This window comes from Balaenoptera ricei, chromosome 7 (assembly GCF_028023285.1).
Source record: "Balaenoptera ricei isolate mBalRic1 chromosome 7, mBalRic1.hap2, whole genome shotgun sequence".
Lineage (NCBI taxonomy): Eukaryota > Metazoa > Chordata > Mammalia > Artiodactyla > Balaenopteridae > Balaenoptera > Balaenoptera ricei.
In genome coordinates, this window is record NC_082645.1 from 60,493,672 (window position 1) to 60,516,352 (window position 22,681).

General features: G+C 38.8%; 1 protein-coding gene across 3 annotated transcripts in view; it reads left to right on the plus strand.

Moving 5' to 3' along the window:
• Positions 1–22,681, plus strand: part of METAP1D (methionyl aminopeptidase type 1D, mitochondrial) — a 78,589-nt gene that overhangs the window by 27,897 nt on the left and 28,011 nt on the right. Inside the window, exon 2 of one of the 3 annotated variants that reach the window (XM_059928098.1) lies at positions 22,020–22,148. The exons of the other annotated variants lie outside the window; for them this stretch is intronic. Within the exon in view, the coding sequence (XP_059784081.1) occupies positions 22,124–22,148 (25 nt within the window). The 5' untranslated portion in view covers positions 22,020–22,123. The remainder of the gene's footprint in view (positions 1–22,019; positions 22,149–22,681) is intronic. 3 annotated transcript variants of the gene reach the window in all.

The window sequence follows — 22,681 nt, forward strand, 5'->3', positions numbered from 1 at the left end:
TATATGAATTATTTTTAGTCTCTTTTTAAAATGCTATACTAGCTATTCCCATACATTTGCCCTGAGAAAAGGTTATAGAAAATTTGTGTATTTGCTTGGAAACAGTCAGAAATCACGAATTAGATTTTAATTTAATTTAGAATTTTTGAAATGAAATTTTTGGATATAATCAAGTGGGAAAAGCATGAAACTCTTCAGGGTCTGAGGTTTTTGTTCTCATGCCATGTTCATGTGATCTAAGAAAAATACTTAATCTCTGTCTGGCCCAAGTTACTCTACTTGGGAAGTGTTACAATAATTTCAGTCCCTGATGATGTGGAAGTATCAGATCACACATTTCCATAGGTACTGGGTGAGAGTGGGGTTTGCTGGGAAGAGCAGAAAAGGAACTTCTGGAATGTTGGAAATAGTCTATATCTTGATAGGTATTTGGTTACACAGGTGTATGCATTTGTCAGAACTCATCAAATGATATACTTTAAGATTTAAAGATTTGTTCATATCACAGTATGTGTATTTTACCTCAAAATCCAAAAAAAAAAAGGAATTCTAAACACATATTGAAGTTTGGTTAATGTTATACGTGTTGAAATATGGGGGAGAGGGTTACTGTCTTTGAAACTTACTTTGAAATGCCTCCAAAAGAAAAAAAAAAAGATGGGTATAGAATGTTTAGAAATGTGATAAAGAGCAAATATAGTAAGGTGTTAATTGTAGGATCTAGGTAGTGTGAATATTTACCATAAAATTCTTTGAATATTTTTATATGTTTGAAAATGTTCATAAAATGTTGGGGGAAAAGTGAAGGTTAAAAAAAAAAAAGTGAAGGTACTGGTTATTGCTCATTAAAGGATTTGTATACCTCCTTTTTTTTTTTTTTTTTTTAATTAATTTTATTTATTTATTTATGGCTGTGTTGGGTCCTCGTTTCTGTGTGAGGACTTTCTCCAGTTGCGGCAAGCGGGGGCCACTCTTAATCGCGGTGCGCGGGCCTCTCACCACCGCGGCTTCACTTGTTGCGCAGCACAGGCTCCAGACGCCTAGGCTCAGTAACTGTGGCTCACGGGCCCAGCTGCTCTGCGGCGTGTGGGATCTTCCCAGACCAGGGCTCGAACCCGTGTCCTCTGCATTGGCAGGCAGACTCTCAACCAGTGCGCCACCAGGGAAGCCCATACCTCCATTTTTAATTCTACCCCCCGTTCATTCAAAATTAAGCCACTTGGATTAATATCAAAAGGGGGGAGGAGTGTGAATGTGAGCCATTTAGATAAATAGAAAAATGTACCCACCTCATACTCTAGTTAACTTTTGAAAGGCCGTTACCAAGCATGGAAGCCAAGAGTGTCTTTACAAACAAGAAGAGCTCTGAGAAACCCACATCATACCCCCAACCAATGACCTCTCTGGGCAGATAAAAATTGGCCTCCAGACCCCTAACCATGGAAAGGGACATGGCCTCCTGACACATAATCTTCACCATTGGTAAGCAGGTAAACCCCCTGCTGTATACCTTATACTAAGGCCCTATCAAATGAAAATGGGCTTTCGGTTTTCAGCCAAATCTCAGGGATTTGGTCATGAACACCTCTACTTTTATCAGAATGCCAAGCTATCTCTTACATCCTGATAGAGGCCTCTTCTTAAAGATATCTTATATGGGACCTCTGTGATACTTAACGTTGTGTGTGTTTTAATCTTGAAAGGTCAAAAGGGTAAATTGGTTCTGGTGGAATTTGAACCAAACTTTTAAAAGCTAATGATAATACATTTTTAAATGAGGCCATGTTGCTCAGTTGGTGCTTGAACAGTAAACTGGAAAGTCAAGATTTGAGAGGCTCAAAGATCTCAATTCTTTCAAGGTCTCAAAATGAACTCTGGCCAGTTAATTTATCTACATTCATTGATTTTCTCACTTGGAAAATGAGAAATGAAACCTGGCACAAAATGCCCAGTCAGGGGTTCTCAAACTTTATTGTTTGTAAGAATCATTTATGTAAGAAACTTCAGTGTGTGTAAAAATCATTTAGTTTGTTAGGGATTCCAGCTTCCAACACCTGGGTTTTCTGAATCAGTAGGTCTGGGGCAGAGCTCAGAAATCTGCATTTTAATAAATGCCTGGTGTGATACTGATGTAATTATTGGACCACGTGAAAACCAGCGTAGGTGTGTTTTGATGGGTACTATGTTAACTGATAGAATCTTGTATTATTTTAGCTTTTTCTTAGGGAGAATTTTACACATACACTAAAGTAGAGAGAATGGTAAAATGAACTTCCATGGACCCATCACCCAGCTTCAACAGTCTTAGTTCACTTCTACCCCTATCTACTCCCTATACACTTCATCCACGGATTATTTGCAGAAGCAAATCTTAGACATATCATTACATCCATAAATATTTTAGTAGGCAACTCTAAAACGTTAAAATATAAGTACTCTAAAAAATATACCATATTAAACCTTACAAAATTTGAGAATAATTCCCTAGTATCAAATATGTCTGTGTCTAGATTTCCTTGATCCTCTCTCTTTTTTTCCCCCACAGTGGATTTGTTGGCATCAGGAACCAAACACAGTCTACACATTGCATTTGATTGATGTGTCTCTTTAATCTTTTAATCTAGAGGTCCCCCTTCCCTCCTTTCTTTTTTTCCCTTGTGATTTATTTGCTGAAGAAACTAGGCCATTTGTTCTGTAGATTTTCTCAGTCTGGATTTTCTGATTGGATCCCCATGATGTCATTTATCATTTTTCTTTCCCCTGTATTTCCTGTAAATTCCATCACTTCCATCCTGAAGTTTGATCAGATTAAAGTTCAATCTGGGGGCTAAAATGCATCATTGGTCGTGTCATGTACTTCCATCAGGAGGCACATGTCTGGTTATCTCTCTTTATGTCATGTTAGCAGCTATTGATGATCATTGCTGAGATCTGTTCTTACCTAGGGAGAGCCCCATATTTTGACTATAAGTAGTTCATGGAAGAACCTTCTCCCTCTCATCATGGATTTTTCCTTTTCTAAGTTAGGCTTTTAAAGCTTTCACAGCTTTCACAGTGAACCCATAGCTGCCTACTTAGACATTGTGTTTGCTACAAAAAGCAGAAAGGCTTTCTTGCTTTCACATCTTAGTCTCATTTTCACAGTATAGTAATCTTTAAAATTTGTCCTAGTGCCTTCAACATTTATTTCAGTTTCTGAGACATATTAAGATGAATGGATGACCACACAATTGAGCAGAAATTTGGGGGCCCTATAATGAAACCACAGTTGCAGGCAAGGTGACCTGGTATAAGTACAAGTGAGTAACAGCCTCCAGTTCTGTACCATCATCCCATCCTGAGGGGAAGGTGATGAGTTTTTAATAACTATATTTATTTACTTTGTCCTGAAAGCAAACATGAGGTTTCTGGATCAGGGGCAGACAATTATTACTTATAACAATAACCATATTGGTTCCCTATACCCCAGTTTTCTCCTTGAGAGCAATGTGAAGGGGTCTAAAAGAATGAATTGGATATGCCAAGATCTCTCCAGGAACTGGGAATGAATGGGTTCATTCCTTCATTCAACAAACACGTACTGATGGTCGAGTGTATGCAGACACTGAGCCAGCTCTGGAGAGGATAGTAAATACTAGAGTACTCCCAACCTAATGCATAAAACCATATACGTCTGTGTCTAGAATTAGCCATCGAGTCTCATCCTATACTTAAAGGTAATCAAATATATATATTTGTACATATGTGTGTGTATTTGATGTTATATATGTATGTGTATACAATTTTATACACATATAGGCACATGTATGTGTGTATTTGATTTTATATATGTGTGTATATAATTTTATACATATATAGGCACGTATATGTGTGTGTTACTTGATTTTCCCCTCTGACTTACCTTATAATTTCAAAAATCATTTCCTTAAATCATAGAGTGGCTCATCTTATCTTTAGTTCTTCTCAGCCATTTCTACCTTAGCGATGAGATCCGTATAAACCCAGCCCAGAATCCTGCCAAAGTGTGTTCTTAAGTGTTTGTTCTATCCTGAATTCTGTACCACCTGGAATTAAACCAACTCATTTGAAATGGCAAAAAAAGAAAAAAAAAATCATTTTCTTCATTTGTAATTTATCTACAGATGTCATTTGCACTGACGTTTGCGTGAAGTTTTCTCATCTCCAGCTTCTCAGGTAGCAAGTGAATTAGCTATACTTTATACCCACTTTGGAGTTTGCTCATGTGACTAGCTTTTTTGAGGAGAAAGTGAAATCCAAATTGTGAAAATTAGACTCTGAGAAGAAAATCCCGGTGCAAAGTACTAAATATTTCCTCAGGCTGAAGAGACCTACGGCAGGAGAGGGACAGACCCAACAGCTGCGGTAGGTGCTGTGGATTAGGTCTGGTGGAGCTGGCATCCTGATAGGGGAGACGCAAAGACACAATTAGACAAATGCGATAATTCCACAACGGGAAAGTGCTTGGAAGGAAATAAACAAAGTTAAGAGGTAGTGAGTAACTGGGGAGACCACTTTAGAGAGAGCAGTCCCAGAAGGCCTCTCCGATGAAGTGACATTTGAGCTGAGGCCTGAAGGATGTGAATGAGCCAGTGACCTGAGGAGCTGGTGAAAGCAGATGCAGAGACGAGAAAGGACTTAGTATGTCTGAGAACAGAAAGGGGGCCCGGTGGCTGACTGGCCGTGAGTGACAGGGAGAGTGGAGTGTGAGAGGTAGGCAGAGGCCAGACCACGCAGGACCATGTCAACTCTGAGAAGCTGGAATTAATGTTCTAAAAGCAGTTGACAAACATTGAAGAATTGTAAGCAGGAAAACTTAATAATTATCTTCACTTAGGCTTTTTTTCTACACATGTGCAAACCTCTATGTGTGTGTGTTTTGTTTTGTTTCTCTTTTGGCCGCTCCTCGCAGCTTGCAGGATGCAGGATCTTAGTTCCCCAACCAGGGATCGAACCCATGCCCTCTGCTGTGAAAGCGCGGATTCCTAAGCACTGGACTGCCAGTGAATTCCCTATGTGTGTTTCTAATGGTAGCTTGCTGTAGGTGATCTGCAGTTTGCTCTTTCATTTACCAATAACATCATGGGCATCTATGAAAGGAAGATTTATAAGGAAAAATAAGTTTGATTTGCTGTGAACGACATGACAAATAGATGTAGATATGTAAGAACTTGAAGCTGTGGCTAAAAATCAGTTTCCTAGGGGTAAAAAATGGACAGTGCTTGCTTTTAATGTCCATTATAGATACAAGTTCACTTCAGTAACTTAAGAACATTAAAGACATATTCTAACTTGATTCTTGATTTTCTCATAAGCTTATCATGATTAGTATGTTACTTTAATCATGTATTTATTGCTAAAACAACTTTATAGGCCATTTTTAGTCTTCTAGATACAGCACAGCTTGAACAAAGAAGGAAGATAGAAGAATAAGAATTCAGCAAGAAGTGTGTGGTCAAACCATAACAAACCAAGAGATGATCAATAAACTCCACAGAGAATGTGTCACCTTGAAAAGTATGGTTTACTATTGTCAACAATTATAAATGTACATATTTATTCACTTTTAAAACATATTTAATTTTTGTAAAAATAGACCTAAAAATCCTTAAACTGTAAAAACTCCGGCATCTTTTAGTTCTTGCCCATTTGTAAAATCTAAGCAAAAGCTTAAACAGGAGAAACTGTCTATATTACAGTAAAGCAAAGGCAAGGATTATGTTTTCTGGTTTTAGAGTCCCCTGTAGTATGGGCTTTATGCCAAACATTTTCTAAAATAGCAGGTGAATGAAAAAACTATAGGCTACAAAAATAACTGCCTCGAACTCATGAAACCTGACGTAGCTAATTTTTAAGCCTACATTAAAAAAATATATATATATTGCAGAGGTGGAAATGAACTAAAGCAGGCAAGAAGTAAGGGGCCTGAAGATGTGTGACACAGCACTGCTATCACATTACAGGAGGGATATCTCGGACAAAACCCCTGTCTGCATTCTTAACCCATGAACCCTGGCCCCAGCCTTCAGCATTTGGAAGTATCTTTTTAAATTCAAATCGTTGATATGCTTCTGGTTTTGTAATAAAGTCACAAGCAATAGTTATGCACTCATCAGTTACCTTTCTGCCTTTTATGGCAAATTGGAGACCCTGGAGCAACATCGATTAGTGAGAAATATTCTGTTTCTTAATAAAATCTTTCATGTAACTTTCTTCTGTACTTAAAAATTGAAATATAGGGACTTCCCTGGTGGTGCAGTGGTTAAGAGTCCGCCTGCCAATGCAGGGGACACGGGTTCGATCCCTGGTCTGGGAAGATCACACGTGCCGCAGAGCAACACTGCCTATGAGAAGAGTAGCCCCCGCGCGCAGCAACGAAGACCCAACACAACCAAAAAAAAAAAAAAAGTAAATATATTTAGCTTCTCCAAATATTTAGTTGTATGGGACGCTTTTGCTAAAAGGTATCTTTTTTTTTTTTTTAACTTTGGGTTTATTTATTTATTTATTTATTTATGGCTGTTTTGAGTCTTCGTTTCTGTGCGAGGGCTTTCTCTAGTTGCGGCACGTGGGGGCCACTCTTCATCGCGGTGCGCTGGCCTCTCACTATCGTGGCCTCTCTTGTTGCGGAGCACAGGCTCCAGACGCGCAGGCTCAGTGATTGTGGCTCACGGACGTAGTTGCTCCGCGGCACGTGGGATCTTCCCAGACCAGGGCTCGAACCCGTGTCCCCTGCATTGGCAGGCAGATTCTCAACCACTGCGCCACCAGGGAAGCCCTAAAAGGTATCTTAATTCCACAATTAAACACTCACCGACATGTATGTATGTATGATACCTCAAGAAATCTTCCTGTTGCTTACTTTTAAGAAATTGTTTTATGGAATAAGTACTCAAGATAATTTAGAAATATTTTATTGTAAGTGCTCATCATTTTCAAAAACTCATAATTCAGAAATATTTCACTGGAAAGGGAGACTAAAGACATTTATAGTTTTTTTTCGCCCCAGAGCTTCATGTTTATGAAACAGATTATTAACAGTGGTGTAACTGAAAACACTGGAAGGGTCCGCTGGCCCCCAAATATCTCCACTCTACAGCCTGTTTGAATCTAAAATTTCCTACAATTAGAATCACTCCTTCGGATTAAGGGAATATCCACACAAAGCCTTTGTTTAATAGGCGTTATCATTCCTGTGTTTTGCTAAGACTGGATTCGAAGGAATGAGTTGGTATGTTTTTAATAGTCTTAGTGAAGAGGTGGAGGGGAGGGTGGGCATTCTTGGTGGGAGAGAAGGGAAACACACCAGTACCAAGGGCTCCAAAAGGGGGCTTTAGGCTGTGGGAAAGGCAGAGCCCCTAGTTCCTAACTATGAAATGACTGCTTATGTGGGCGCCGTATTTAAAAGTAATTGTACCGTATTCATCTAAGTTGTAGAATGGGTATAATCAGATGGACTGTGTCATTCGCGAACACTTCTGTCTCTTTTGGAGCAGGATGCCACAGGGTGTGCAGAATAACTTGGCACCTTCACTGCCTCCACCGTCTGGGGGGAAAGTCCAGAAAACAGTCTAGTTGAATTCTTAGATGGGTTTTTGGCAAGAACACAAGGTCACTTTATACAGCTTGTCTCCCATGTTTTTCACTGAGTGTCTGAAAGAAAAGGGAAAATTTGTGGACCTGATTAAAACAAGGAAGTAACCCAGTGACTTAAAGAGGCACGCTGTGGAATTTGAATCCTAAAATACAGCCCTCCCTCGCTGACTTTTCAGCCATGGGAATAACCAGTTGCTTCATTGTGTGTTTTGTCAAAGTGCCTCAGCCATTTGGCCGGCCTGATGGTTACCTGCTGCCTCTTTTTATAGCCTCTGTGTCCTTTGTTGTTGCCCCGCTGGTCAAACATGTGTAACGGTGCCCTAGGGCACCAAGTGTGCCCTCAGGGAGCTAAGTGCTGCCAGATGTGGGGAGCAAGGGTTGATTCACATGGCCATAATTTCCAATAGCTAATTTTACCTGTTTTCTTTCGGTTTTGGGTTTCTTTCTTAAAGAAAAATCCATTTGGAGTTGGGTCCCCCCCCCTTTAAATTGCAGTCTTGTTACCTCTAATCTTCCAGCTCCACCCCACCCCCCAAATGAAAGTGTGAGAAGAAAAGGATGGAGGAGATATGTGATTTATTAAGCCTGGGTGACTAATGTTTTTACTTTATGATAAAAATTAATAAAATGTTTCTGTTTCACTGGACTCTGACCAGTATTTTTACTTCAAAGTGCAATTAAGTTTCACTGACTCAATCTTTCATATAGAAATTATTTACACAGAAATAGATAATATTTTAGATCAGAATCTTTTAGATAGAAATTTTATCTAATCTCTGATTAAGAACACTGAATTTATTGTTCAGAGCTCTGAGTTTTTAACTAGCTATTCTGAAAACTGGTTAAGTAGAGAGACAGAATCAAGCCTTTAGCTTGATTTCCTGTATGAACTGAACATCAGGACAGCCAAATACGTAGTCTAAAAAAAGAAAGGATTTCTTTATAGAAATATTCCTGCCAACGAATTAAAAAGGACTGATGAAATATTACCACTTGGCAAACCCCTAATGAATGAATGGATCTAGGCACTGACCATCAGTGGCTGCTAACATCACAAAAAGAGAGACATCTGTCAGAGACCTCCCCTTAAATATTCTTGCTAAAAAAAACTGAATTTGAATCAAAACAAGTCCCTGGGTTTAATATCAGTCTATAGGAAATATAAGGGACAGAGACACCACTAGATATAACTAGTGAATTCCAGTATGAAGAAGATGCTAAGGACAAAGAAATTCATTTCTTTAACAAATAAATTACATGGAAGAAAAAATAAAAGAGAGAGGAATTGATTAAACAGGCATAAGAGACATAATCAAATGCAATGTGTAGATCTTCCTTGGATCCTATTTTAACAAACCATTTGTTTAATAAAAAATTGAATTATATATAATTATATATATATAATTTTCATATATATGACAAAAGGAGAGTACCTGAAGACTACAAATATTTGATATATTAAGGAATTACTATTAACTTTTTAATATGATAAGGTTATATTGTTAAATCATTAAAGAGTTCTCATCTTTTAGATGTACATACTGAAATATTTACAGATATGATATCTGGGATTGGCTTCCAAATAATTCAGCAGGAAGGGAGAATGGTTGTAGATTAAACAAGATCAGCATGAGTGGATAATTCTTAAAGCTAGATGATGGGTACATGGGAGTTTGTTATAGTAATCTGTCTACTTTTGCATATGTTTCTAATTTTCTATTTTTAAAAAAAGTTTTAAAATATAGGCTTAGGGACTTCCCTGGTGGTGCAATGGTTAAGAATACACCTGCCAAGGCGAGGGACACAGGTTTGATCCCTGGTCCGGGAAGATCCCACATGCTGTGGAGCAAATACACCTGGGTGCCACAGCTACTGAGCCTGCGCTCTAGAGCCCGCGAGCCACAACTATTGAAGCCCACACTCCCTAGAGCCCACGCGTCACAACTACTGAGCCCACATGCCGCAACTACTGAAGCCCTCGCGCCTAGAGAGCTCATGCTTTGCAACAAGAGAAGCCACCGCAATGAGAAGCCCACGCACCACAACGAAGAGTAGCCCCCGCTCACCACAACTGGAGAAAGCCCACGCGCAGCAACGAAGACCCAACGCAGGCAAGAATAAATTAAAAAAAAAAACAAACTCAAAAAAAAGAAATAGGCTCAGGTTTGAAACTCAGATCTGCCACTTGTAACTTTTGTGATCTTGTGCAAATCCCTTAACCCTCTTGAGTCTCAAGGGTTTTTTTGCCTGTAAAATACATACAAGAATATCTTCCCAGTTTACCTTACACAAGTTGTTGGACCAAATTAAATAATCTGTATGAAGTTATTTTGTAAATTGCTACAAACATGTCAGCTATTTTATTATTGTTATTATAAAGCTTCTGAAAGGATACAGTTTTCCTGCTAAGAAAGTTTGGTAGGTTTTTCTGCTTCAGCAAGCAGTATAGTTGTCCCATGTACGTTATATCAATTAAAAAGCCCTGGAATAAGAATATAGTTATATGGCCATCGAGGATATTTATTAACTAGTTTGTAGTAATAGAATAATTATAAGAATTCATTTTAAATTTTTTCACATACAAATTTCTAATAACCTGGTCAATTAAATATAATATAGATAACTATGCTATTAATTTTCACTGTATAATGAGAATTGTGAATTATTTCTGATTTTCTGTTTTACTTGATTTTTAAAAATTGCTTGAATTTAACATATTAATATTTTGAATTACTTGCATCATAATATACAGAAACCCGATTGTTAGAATGCTTTCTCATCTTTTTTTTGATTTATTTTGTTTTCTAGTTCTGGCTTTATCCCTCCCTCCCTCCTCCTCTTCCCTCCTTCCCTCCTTTCCTTTCTTCTTTTCCTGCCTTCTTTCCTCTCTGCCTTCTAGCACTTTATTGTGAAGTATAATATATAGAGAGAAACATGTGTAAAAGGATTGGGCAATTTAACGAGTGATTGTAAAGCAAACACCTATATTACTACTGTGCCAGTTAAAACAAAAAAAAAATCAGAATGTTGCCTGTACCTCAGAAGAAGTCTCATTGCCTTTCCCAGTCCAAATCTCTTTCATCTCCCAGGTAATCACAATCTTGACTTTAATAGTATTCACTTTCTTACTTTTGTTTATAGTTTTACCCCCATGTATAGATTCTTTTCTTTTTTTTTTTTTAGTTTAAATATTATTTATTTATTTATTTTGGCTGCATTGGGTCTTCACTGCTGCGCATGGGCTTTCTCTAGTTGCAGCGAGCAGGGGCTACTCTTCGTTGTGGTGCGCAGGCTTCTCATTGCGGGGACTTCTCTTGTTGCAGAGCATGGGTTTTAGGCACATGGGCTTCAGTAGTTGTGGCACTCGGGCTCAGTAGTTGTGGCTCGCGGGCTCTAGAGCACAGGCTCAGTAGTTGCGGCGCATGGGCTTAGTTGCTCTGTGGCATGTGTGATCTTCCTGGAAGGGCTCAAACCTGTGTCCCCTGCATTGGCAGGCAGATTCTCAACCACCCCCCTGCCCATGTATAGATTCTTAAAGAGTATGATTCAATTTTGCCTGGTTTTGTACCTTTATATAAATAGAATCACAGATTCTCTTTTTTTCTGGCTTCTTTGACTCGACTTTATATTTTAAATATTCATCTGTATTATTGTCTGTAGCTGTAGTTCATTTATTTTGGTTGCTGTATAGCCTTCCATTTTATGAATTTATCATAATTTATCCATTCTACTGTAGATGGGCATTTGGGTTAGTTACACTTTTTTTCTATTACAGACATTCTTGTATGTGTCTTTTGGTGCATCTCTGTACCTCCGTATGCATTTTTATTGCATGTATACCTGGGTTGAACTAGTGACTTCATTCTGTTTTTCATTGTGGTTGTACCAATCGACACATTCTCCAGTAATATCTGAGTGTTTTTGTTGCCCCACGTCCTCACCTGTACTTGCATTAAGTTTCAAAATGCTTTCTTTAAAACATTATTAGTGGGACTCCCCTGGTGGTGCAGTGGTTGGGAATCCACCTGCCAATGCAGGGGACACGGTTTTGATCCCTGGTCTGGGAAGATCCCACATGCTGCGGAGCAACTAAGCCTATGTGCCACAACTACTGAGCCTGTGCTCTAGAGCCCACGAGCCACAACTACTGAGCCCGTGTGCCACAACTACTGAAGCCCATGTGCCCTGAGCCCATGTGCCGCGACTACTGATCCCACGTGCTGCAACTACTGAAGCCCGTGCACTTAGAGCCCGTGCTCCCCAACAAGAAAAGCCACCGCAATGAGAAGCCTGTGCACCACAATGAAGAGTAGCCCCCACTCGCCGCAACTAGAGAAAGCCCATGCACAGCAATGAAGACCCAATGCAGCCAAAAAAAAAAAAAAATTTATTAGTAAAAACAACATGGATAAATAAGTTTACTGTTGTCTGTTACTCATATGTACTTGTAATTTAAAAATCTGGGTTTTATTTGAGGAGTGTGTGTGTGTATGTGTGTAGAGGAGTATTTTACTTTTATTTCTTTTGCCTTGGAAGACTGATCTAAGAAAGTATTGCTACAGTTTATGTGAGAGAATATTTTGCCTATGTTCTCTTCTAGGAGGTTTTTTTTTTTTTAAATTTTATTTATTTATTTATTTATTTTTGGCTGCATTCAGTCTTTGTTGCTGTGCGCAGGCTTTCTCTAGTTGCGGCGAGCGGGGGCTACTCTTCATTGTGGTGCACGTGCTTCTCATTGCAGTGGCTTCTCTTGTTGGGGAGCACAGGCTCTAGGCGCGCAGGTTTCGGTAGTTGTGGCACACGGGCTCAATAGTTGTGGCTCGTGGGCTCTAGAGCACAGGCTCAGTAGTTGTGGCCCGTGGGCTTAGTTGCTCCGCAGCATGTGGGATCTTCCTGGACCAGGAATTGAAACCGTGTCCCCTGCATTGGCAGGCGGATTCTTAACCACTGTGCCACCAGGGAAGTCCCCATTTATCAGTTCTAATAGTTTTTGTGTGGAGTCTTTAGGGTTTTCTATTTAGAATATCATGTCATCTGCATATAATGACAATTTTACCTCTTCCCTTCCAATTTGGATACCTTTTATTTCTTTTTCTTGTCTGATTGCTGTGGCTAGGACTTCCAGTACAAAGTTAAATAGAAGTGGTGAGAGTGGGCATCTTTGTCTTCTTCCAGATTTTAGTGGGAAGGCTTTCAGCTTTTCACCATTAAGCATTATGTTGGCTGTGGGTTTGTCATAAATAGCTTTTATTATGTTGAGATATGTTCCCTTTATACTCACTTTGGTCAAAGTTTTTATCATGAATGTATGTTGAATTTTATCAAATGCTTCTTCTGCATCTATTGAGATAATCACATAATTTTTCTCTTTTCTTTTGTTGATATGGTATATCACATTGATTGATTTGCATATGTTGAAGCATCCTTGTGAGTGTAGAAGTATTTTAGAGGTACATAAACTGTTTCTGGGCATTAATGTCCACTTGCTAAATTACATCTTCCTACCTAACCACTACTGCTCTGGAGACCAGAGGGAAAAAATAATATAGCTTTAAAAAAGGAGAGTGCATTTATGTACCTTTTTCATTCAGAGTGATACTATACCTATAATGAATGATAGCTCAACTTCTTGATTGCTATGTGCCAGGTGCCATAATGATAAATACTTAATACATATGAACTTATTTAATCCTCACAGTTTTTTAAATTTTCCCTTTTTATTAACAGATAGAGAAACTGAGGCACAGAATGATTAAGTAACTTGCTGAAGGTTGGCAGCTAGTAAATCTTAGAGCCAGAACTGAAGTTAGACAATCCAGCTCCCCTGGCTCCATCTAAGTTATTATTAACCAGACCTCCTGCCCATACTGGTGAACTCCAGTTAGAGTGACAGTAGTCCCACAGAGCCACCATGTTTCCTCTCAAGGTGGCTCTACTGGGGCTTGAGGTGTTCGTTCTGGTGCTAAGGATCGGGGAAGTGGGCTTGCTTGAACTTCAAAACAGACTTGCTTCCTTTCACTTGCTCTAGACGTTGGAAGAAGCTGAAGCAGCATGAGGATCCTACCTCTGGGGCTGGTACAGTTTTTATGAGAAGGAATGAGACTTGGCCTACTCTCCTCTCTAGCATTTTCAGGGCCATTCGGCCTCCATCCCCTTTCCAGTGGGAGCTGGAGAGGAAGAGGCTGAGAATGGGAGGTAGAAGGCCATAGAGAGGACATTTCACTTTCCCTCATTGTCCATGTAGAACATGTTTTCCTCTAGAAACCACACTGTAAATGGCAGCAACGTTCCCAGAAAATCCATAATGTAGCTAAAATATCAGGTGTTTGCAGCTGAATTGTTTCCTAGCTTTTTCTTTTCATTGCAAATGTGTAGTATTTCAGTAATATTATGGGCAAATGGGCTAGCCTAGAACTTAGACACATTGTTTATGTAGGAAAATGCTTTCCTAACAGCTAAGACCACATATTTATCTTGGTGTAGAACTAACTTCTTCCGTAGTATGGATCACTGACTACCTGAATATCCTGCTCCAAGCAAACTGTACAACATGCATTTGTTTGATAGTAAAGTGAAAAACATCTCTAATAGGATAGGGAAGCAATTTATATGGACACACTGTGATGGGGACCAAGCTTTAATAAGCTATCTTAAAATTCTAGCAATACAAATATCCATGTGCTTTTCATTTGTCATATATGGGCTTTTATTTACCAATCTACATAGAACATTGAAACATTGATGTTGCCACCTGAACCACTTTTAGATCTTCAGATTTGTATGGCAAAAGGAATGATAATTATAATCTGCTTCAGGCTACAGGCTAGAATAATTAAAAAGGAAATGTGCATTACTAATATGGCAAAGCTCATAAATTCTCAATGTCAGTTTGCCACTTGTGTCTGAAAATTGCAGTCAGGCTGGTTGGCTAGAGGCAAAAAGACTAGAGTTACATAATATTTATGAGGTCTGAATTAGCCGTCACCAAACCCAAATATTGCCAGCCTTTCAGGTTACTCAGTGAGCTCAGCATCGTCTAGTCATGGCAATGGAGTTGAGAGCAGAGTGGATTTGGTAATGATGACACATTAATTCTAGGTGTAAATTCTGTCCATGTCAGTCCACTGCTACCCCCTTTACAGGATTTATGGTCTTCCTGTTTTATATATTATCCCTGAAATACTTACCTGAGGGGCCCCGTACCATTGTGCAAAAATCTACTTGCTGCCTAAGGTTTTATGACACAAAGGTGGAAATGGAACTTCCCTCACTGCAGTGTTTCTCCAGCACTTCCAGTGTTGAACTTCCATGAAGACTTCCCGCCTCTCTGTACATCACCATGATGGCCAAGCCCCAGACACTTTTCAGATCCCAGTCAGCACCTTATATCACACTGTGCTCAGAAAGAGTTTGGTGTCCAAACCTGTGCCCTGTTGTGCTATAATGTACTTTAGGAGTTTTACTTGCGTAACATATGAGCAGTTAAAACTCAACCCCAGGTTTACTCCAAAGAAGCATGCGTGGCTGTGAACTGCAAATTAGAAATGTGTGAATAACTCTGCAGTTTCTACCATCAAGAAGCATCAGTCCTGGGGCTGTTCCTAACAGGAGCAATTGCAGATCAATGCTCATTTTAAATACTTTGTTTTTTCATGTGTAAACAGCATGCTAGATTTAGAATAACTCTTCCATTTCCTACACTTCTTTGAATTCTTTTATTTTATTTTATTTTTGGCTGCATTGGGTCTTCATTGCTGCACACGGGCTTTTCTCTAGTTGCGGTGAGCAGGGGCTGCTCTTCGTTGCGGTGCACGGACTTCTCATTGCAGTGGCTTCTCTTGTTGTGGAGCACAGGCTCTAGGTGTGCAGGCTTCAGTAGTTGTGGCTTGTGGACTCTAGAGCACAGGCTCAGTAGTTGTGGCTCACAGGCTTAGTTGCTCTGCGGCATGTGGGATCTTCCCGGACCAGGGCTCGAATCCATGTCCCCTGCATTGGCAGGCAGATTCTTAACCACTGCACCACCAGGGAAGCCCTCTTTGAATTCTTTAGGAAAGCTATTTTTCTTTTTTAGTGCTAGACCAAATGCTCTTTAAATTTTTTATTATTGAAAATTTCAAATATAGGTAAAAGTAGAGAAAAGGGTGTAATCCTCCATGCTATTACCTGTGGGTCAGATATTTATAATGCAAAAAATTAGTCATTTTTTTCTGCCAAATATATGTCATAGGGATTTTCCAAACTTGCAGGTGGAGTTGGAAGTAGTATTCTGAAACTCATGGAAGAGAATACGTCAGGAGAGCATTTGCTCTAAGAGAACAGTAAGGAGAGGATTTTCCCCACACACACCCTGGCCCCCCTTCTACAACTTTAAGGAATATTTGTCTTCCCAGGGAGAAGTCAAACTGAATATGAGAGGATCCTGGCAACTAGAGCTATACAGAGACCTTGGTCGGAAAGCTGGCAGATTAGTTTTAAATTTATTTTTATTTAAAGTTCTTGATTTCTTTCCCTGTTATAAGATGAGGGGAATTTTCGTAATTGTGCTGCTTGCTCAATGCAGTCAGACCTTCTTGTGCCTGCAGGCACAGTTACAGCAGCATAAAGGTTGAATTAAGATGGAACCCTACCACTGGAAAGATTATGGTTGCCCCATCCCAACCCAGACACACAACTCAACACAAAAACAAGACTAAGCTGTAAATTTAGGTAAGTGTAGAATAATAAGTCCTAAAAAGTTCTAACTCTTTCCCCCAACCCCTCATGATTAGGTCATTGCTTTTGAGAGGGAATATTTTAAATATCAAACCTTTCCCAAAAATCTAGCCTTCTTTTTTGGTGCCTTTAATTTACTGGCACTTCCAGCACCTGTTAGCCTACCTCGTTTAACACTTCATATTTGAGAAGAGGGAGGGTAACACTGGGGAGAGACAAGGTAAGAGGGGGTGAGTTGGCAATGATGGAAAGGAAAGTCTAGCTAACCCCAGTCAGTCCCAACTCACTTCTTTCCAGTGGAAAAAGCATGTGAGTCTGTATGTCTGTTTGATTTTTTTAATATATTAAGGAGCATGAAAGTATGACACTGGAATATTATATTTCAACTTTTTAAAACTTATGTTTTTTTAAAAGAAAAACAATTATTGTCCTATATTTAGGCAGATAATATAATGGAAAAATCCATTTATGATAACAAACAAGAATATAAAATCTCCCAGAGTAAACAAATAATAAGGAATATACAGGGCCTATGTGAAGACATTAGATGTCTACTGAGATATAGTAAAGAAGACTGCAGTAAATGTAAGGACATCTCTTAAATAAGACAACTAAATATTTTAGAGAGTCATAGTCTCCCTAGATTAATCTATAAATTCAATATAAGCCCACACTTTATTTTATTTTTTTTTATAATATTTAATTTTATTTATTTTTGGCTGCGTTGGGTCTTTGTTGCTGTGCACGGGCTTTCTCTAGTTGCGGCGAGAGGGGGCTACTCTTCGTTGCGGTGCGCGGGCTTCTCGTTGCGGTGGCTTCTCTTGTTGGGAGCACCGGCTCTAGGCGCGCCGGCTTCCGTGGTTGTGGCGCACGGGTTTAGTTGCTCCGCGGCATGTGGGATCTTCCCGGACCAGAGCTCGAACCCGTGTCCCCTGTATTGGCAGGTGGATTCTTAACCACTGAACCACCAGGGAAGTCCCTAAGCCCACACTTTAAACAAATTTGAAATGCAAATGGCAAACTGAAAAAAATTTTGAAACAATATAGTACACAAATGTTTAATGTTTCTAATTCACAGAGCACACTTAAAGTAAATCCAGTAAAAAAACAGCCCACATGGCCTAAATGGGGATTTCACAAAAGAATATAAATACATAAATAAAGAGATCTTCAACCTCAGTAGTATCTGAAGAAAAACAAGTAAAAGCGAGATACCATTTTTCATTTATCAGACTGACAAAGGTTTCAACATTAATAATAGTGGTGAGGGTGTAGGGAAATAGGCACCATTGGGAATATAAATTGCGCTTTTGTGGAGAGCAGTTTTGCAGATATGTCAGAATTTTGTATATTTTTTAACCCAAGAATTCTACTTCTGGGAATTTAAGCTAAAAAGAATAATTACAAATACATGTATTTGTAAAAGGTATATTGTGCAGGGCACAAAACAGAAGAACTCACCTAAATGCTCATCATCAGTTAAATAAAGTGCTATGTTACCCATCCATATAAAGGAATACTATGAAACCAGTAACCCAGGAGGATAAAAAGTATCATGTAGATCTATAGTTTTTGTTAAAGACAGGTATCTTGGGCTTCCCTGGTGGCGCAGTGGTTGGGAATCTGCCTGCCAATGCAGGGGACATGGGTTCCAGCCCTGGTCCGGGAGGATCCCACATGCCGCGGAGCAACTAAGCCCGTGCGCCACAACTACTGAGCCTGCGCTCTAGAGCCCACGAGCCACAGCTACTGAAGCCCACGCGCCCAGAGCCCCTGCTCCGCAACAAGAGAAGCCACCGCAATGAGAAGCCCGCGCACCGCAACGAAGAGAAGTCCCCACTCGCCGCAACTAGAGAAAGCCCGCATGCAGCAACGAAGACCCAACGCAGTCAAAAATAAAATAAATTAAATTAATTAATTAAAAAAAAAAGACAGGAAACTTCTGTATATTGTGGAGAGAAATTACTTGCTTTCAGAATAGCAGTTTATAAAACTACATGTACAAACAGAATATTTATAAAATATAAATTAATATACTATTAAAAATATAATAAAAATATATTAATGGGTACATAGAGAAATGGTCTAAAGTGTGTTTGCTGAATGTTAACAGTGATCATTTGAGGAAGCTCTTTACCATTTTTTACTTTATACTATTTATGCTTTCTCTGTATTGTTATAAAAACGTTTAATACCATGCATATACCATTTTCATAATCAGAAAAAAAAAAAAAAAGTAGGCTTCCCATGAACTCTGGCTCATTCTGTGTGGTTTCAGGCAAGGACAGAGCACATCCACTTGGCAGGGTGACCCTTGCGAAGTGAGTTCAGAAAGAGAAAGCTAATGCCGGACACTGTCTTCTTCACAGCTGCCAAAGACCCACTGAAGAGCTTCTGGTGGGAGGGAAGCGATTGCATGTGGCTTCCATACTTTTATTTGAAAGCACCTAATTCATATGGAACGAAGTGGTAAGATGGTTGTCCAGGATGGTCTTCCAGCATATTGCCTAGCCATGTAGACCAGAGCGTCCCTCGGTCAGACTCAGTGGAGAGGTCAGTCATGACAATGAAGGGAAGAGGAAACTGGAGTTGCTGTTCATGGGTTCACATCTGTCTCTCTCCATGTTCCTTATCAGATTCTTTCTTTTGATGCAGCTGGCACAGATGATTTACAGCTGTTTCTCAAGGCCAGTTCTGCTTTTTCTTTTTCTCCTTCTCTTCTTCACTTCCTAGGAGCCATCAGCGGGTGAAGACATGATGGCTGTCCAAAGTGAGTGCTGTGTCCTCATCCATGCTGGGGTATATGTGTATAGATACCATTTGCCTGATCATACCCTTGGGGCCCTGTCTCATTTACAGCTGGGCTCCCCAAATTTTATTCTTTCTTCTCAAATGAAAAAGTTTTCATAGATTTCCATCTAATGCTTTTTTTTTTTTTTTTTAACTACCGTTTGGTATCTCAGAAATCTGTCCCTGTGGGTGTTCACTTAGATTCTGAAAACAGAGAGCTAGGGTCTTGAAGTGGTTTCCGAGTAAATAATGAAACATGTGTTCAAAGTCTGTAACTCTTCCTTCTCCTTAACCACATCCTAGATAACCCAATGGTGAGTGTCATTATGTGAATAGATTCTCTAGTTTTAGTTTTCAAGGCCATTTTTAAAAATTCTAGCTGTCTGAATGATTAATGTGACTAGGAAAATACTGTTGACCCATTTAGATCATGTCAAGCAACATCCATTGCTCATCTACATAATGAAATACACACTAAACATTACATCTTAAGTGTGGTAGCCAGTGAACTACAAAATAATGTTTTACTCCTGTAGCTTAAGAAATAAAATAAAAGACATTAGGACTAACTGTAGCATTAAATATTAAACTATTCAAATGGTAATTGTCAGTGAAAATCACCTATAAACTGAAATAGCTGATAGCATTACTGCTTTAGTAGCTAATTAGAAGTAGGGGGGGTGGTTACATGCAACAGTGTGAGTTTAAGAAAAGTCTTTATGTCAAAGCATGTTTTAATATTCTTTGACTATTATGAGATTTATTGTATATAGCTGAGTTTTTTCAATTGTTAATCGGTGGTTGTGAAAATAGTTTGCTGAAAAATTAGAAAAAATTGTTTGATATTTTTATCATGGTTTCATTAAATTGGGCCATGAATAATTTTAAACACAGCTGATTTATAGTTGAAACTATTTTGATCAATGATCAGATAACAAAGATAAGCTTTGACTACTTTTGAAACATTTAAATTTTGTAAGGACATCAGTTTGCATAGTGTTTAAATAAGTGCAAATTTTAAAGGCACTCAATTTAGGCTATCACGTTACCGTGGTTACACCTTTGCACGTTATTTTGTGTATCTCATGTAAATAGATCTGTGAGTCACTGATAATTATTTGTTTTTTTGTTTGTTCTGTTGGTAGTTCTGTGTTTAGCTGAATTTAATACAGTTCACACGGCTCGCTTTGGTTTTTATATTTTAGTGTTTGTGATTGACAGTGATTGAGCATTTCTTATGGAGTGCTTGCCTTTTTTGTCATAAATGATGTATGTTGGTAGTGCTTGAAATATAAATAAGTTCTTGTATTACTGTTTAATAAACAGGAATTTTTATGCAAAGGAAACTTCTTGGTACATTTAAACAATAAGATTCGGTGAGCTCTAGAATATTTCTATTAAATAGTCAAACAAATGTGTTTAAACTTACAAACTAAGTTACTGAGGTTACCAAGGACAACGTAACAGTTTATGACTAAGCATAACATTGACTGAACACTATTTAATAACAGAATAAAAATAACAACATTCTGCTCTCAAAATTATTTGTGGTAAGGAGCTTTACAGGGGATGTTCACTGCCAAGTAGAATGTTTCTAGAACATACTTCTCTCATCCCACCCTTTGCACAAATATAAAATCTATTCTATATACTAATGTGTTTGGAAGGATATGATTCTTGAAAAAAGCTGGGATCGTTTATGCTTCTAAATGGAAAAAGAGACTTTCCTTAGGCTTTACCATCAGCTTTCTAGCAAGGCCCCACCAAGAACTCTCAGAAAAATGTCAAAATTAGGCTGTACATAATTCATCCTACTGAATTTAAGCCTTCTCTCAATACACTACAATCATGAGATGCCGTATGGTTTATAAAGTGTTTATACATCTGCAATGTCATTTGATGGTCAGGGTGGTCCTGTGATAAAGGCAGGAGACGACCAGTGCTTTGGATAGCATGGTTTTTTTTTTTTTTTTTTTTTTTTAAGGTATCTTTTTTTTTTTTTTTTTTTAACTTTGGGTTTATTTATTTATTTATTTATGGCTGTGTTGAGTCTTCGTTTCTGTGCGAGGGCTTTCTCTAGTTGCGGCAAGCGGAGGCCACTCCTCATCGCGGTGCGCGGGCCTCTCACTATCGCGGCCTCTCTTGTTGCGGAGCACCGGCTCCAGACGCGCAGGCTCAGTAGTTGTGGCTCACGGACGTAGTTGCTCGGCGGCATGTGGGATCTTCCCAGACCAGGGCTCGAACGCATGTCCCCTGCATTGGCAGGCAGATTCTCAACCACTGCGCCACCAGGGAAGCCCGATAGCATGGTTTTTAAGTAGCAGTTCTGGGACCCAACCTAGGATCTCATGAATATTTTGTGAAGTACTTACTTTGTGAATTATCCAAAACATATTTTGACGTTCAGGCTGGTTTCTACCTACTGATTAGTCCATTTTAGAGTGACCTTCTCCCATAGTCAGGCAACCAGTGATCATAATTACCACTTATCGAGTGCTTACCTTGTGCCACTCTCCATACCTCATGTCATACAGTTATCATAGCAACCCTGTGAAGAAGGTATTGTTATTCCTGTTAACGGGTGAGCAAACTAAGACTTAGAGAATTTAACTAACTTGTCCAAGTAAACCAACTAATGCTCAGAGAAGGGAAAACAATTTAAACAAGAACTCAAGTAAATATAATTAGGAAGGGACACCTTTCAGAGGAAAATCCCATGGCACATTCACAAGCAAAATATAAAGTGTTTGAAATTCTACTATTTCTTTTTACCTCCAAATGGGCTATGTTTTGTCTTGGCATTTTTGTTTTTGTTTTATAACACTCTGGTAGAACTATACTTCAAAAAGTGTTCACATTAGACAATAGCATGCTTCAAATATTGTACACATCAAATATTTCAGGACTGGCTCTACTGAAGACTTTAATCTAAAAATGAGATGATGAATTTGTCATTCCACCAAGTGTGAAGAAGCTACGGATTTCAAGTAATATTGTGTTTTCAGCTATGAGAGGCAGCCTGCTTTATACAGGTAAAGAGTACACATTTGGGTAGTGGTGGCAGTGGTTTTCATTTTTAATCTTTAGTACAGAAAATAATGATTTTATAGCTGAGCATCCATATCTGAAAAAAAAAATACAAGAGCCAATTTGTAAGCAGGCTTCTGTGGAACTCCCCTTTTAAGCCTGTACCATTTTAATACATTGTACTTTTTGCATTAATTCTTAAAGCAATGGAGCTGTTATTTATTCATGTGGTTAACTAAGGCTACATAGTTGAATTGAATATAAAGTTATTTGTGGCAACATAACTACATCACTTCAAAAAGCTGCCTTCAGATAATTTGGAACTTTTTCCTTTGCTAAAGAGGCTACTGTGTATTTTCTCTTTATTTTTTGTGAAAATGACTCCTTGATGAATGATCTTGGCTTCTATTGTCTTGAATCTGTGTAATCTCAACTGCAGAAGCTGAAAATATATTGTTTTCCTGGAGCTTAGCTTTCTTATTTTCGGTTGTGATTATTGACCTACCGAACTACCTACCGCTTCTATTGCCTGGTTACA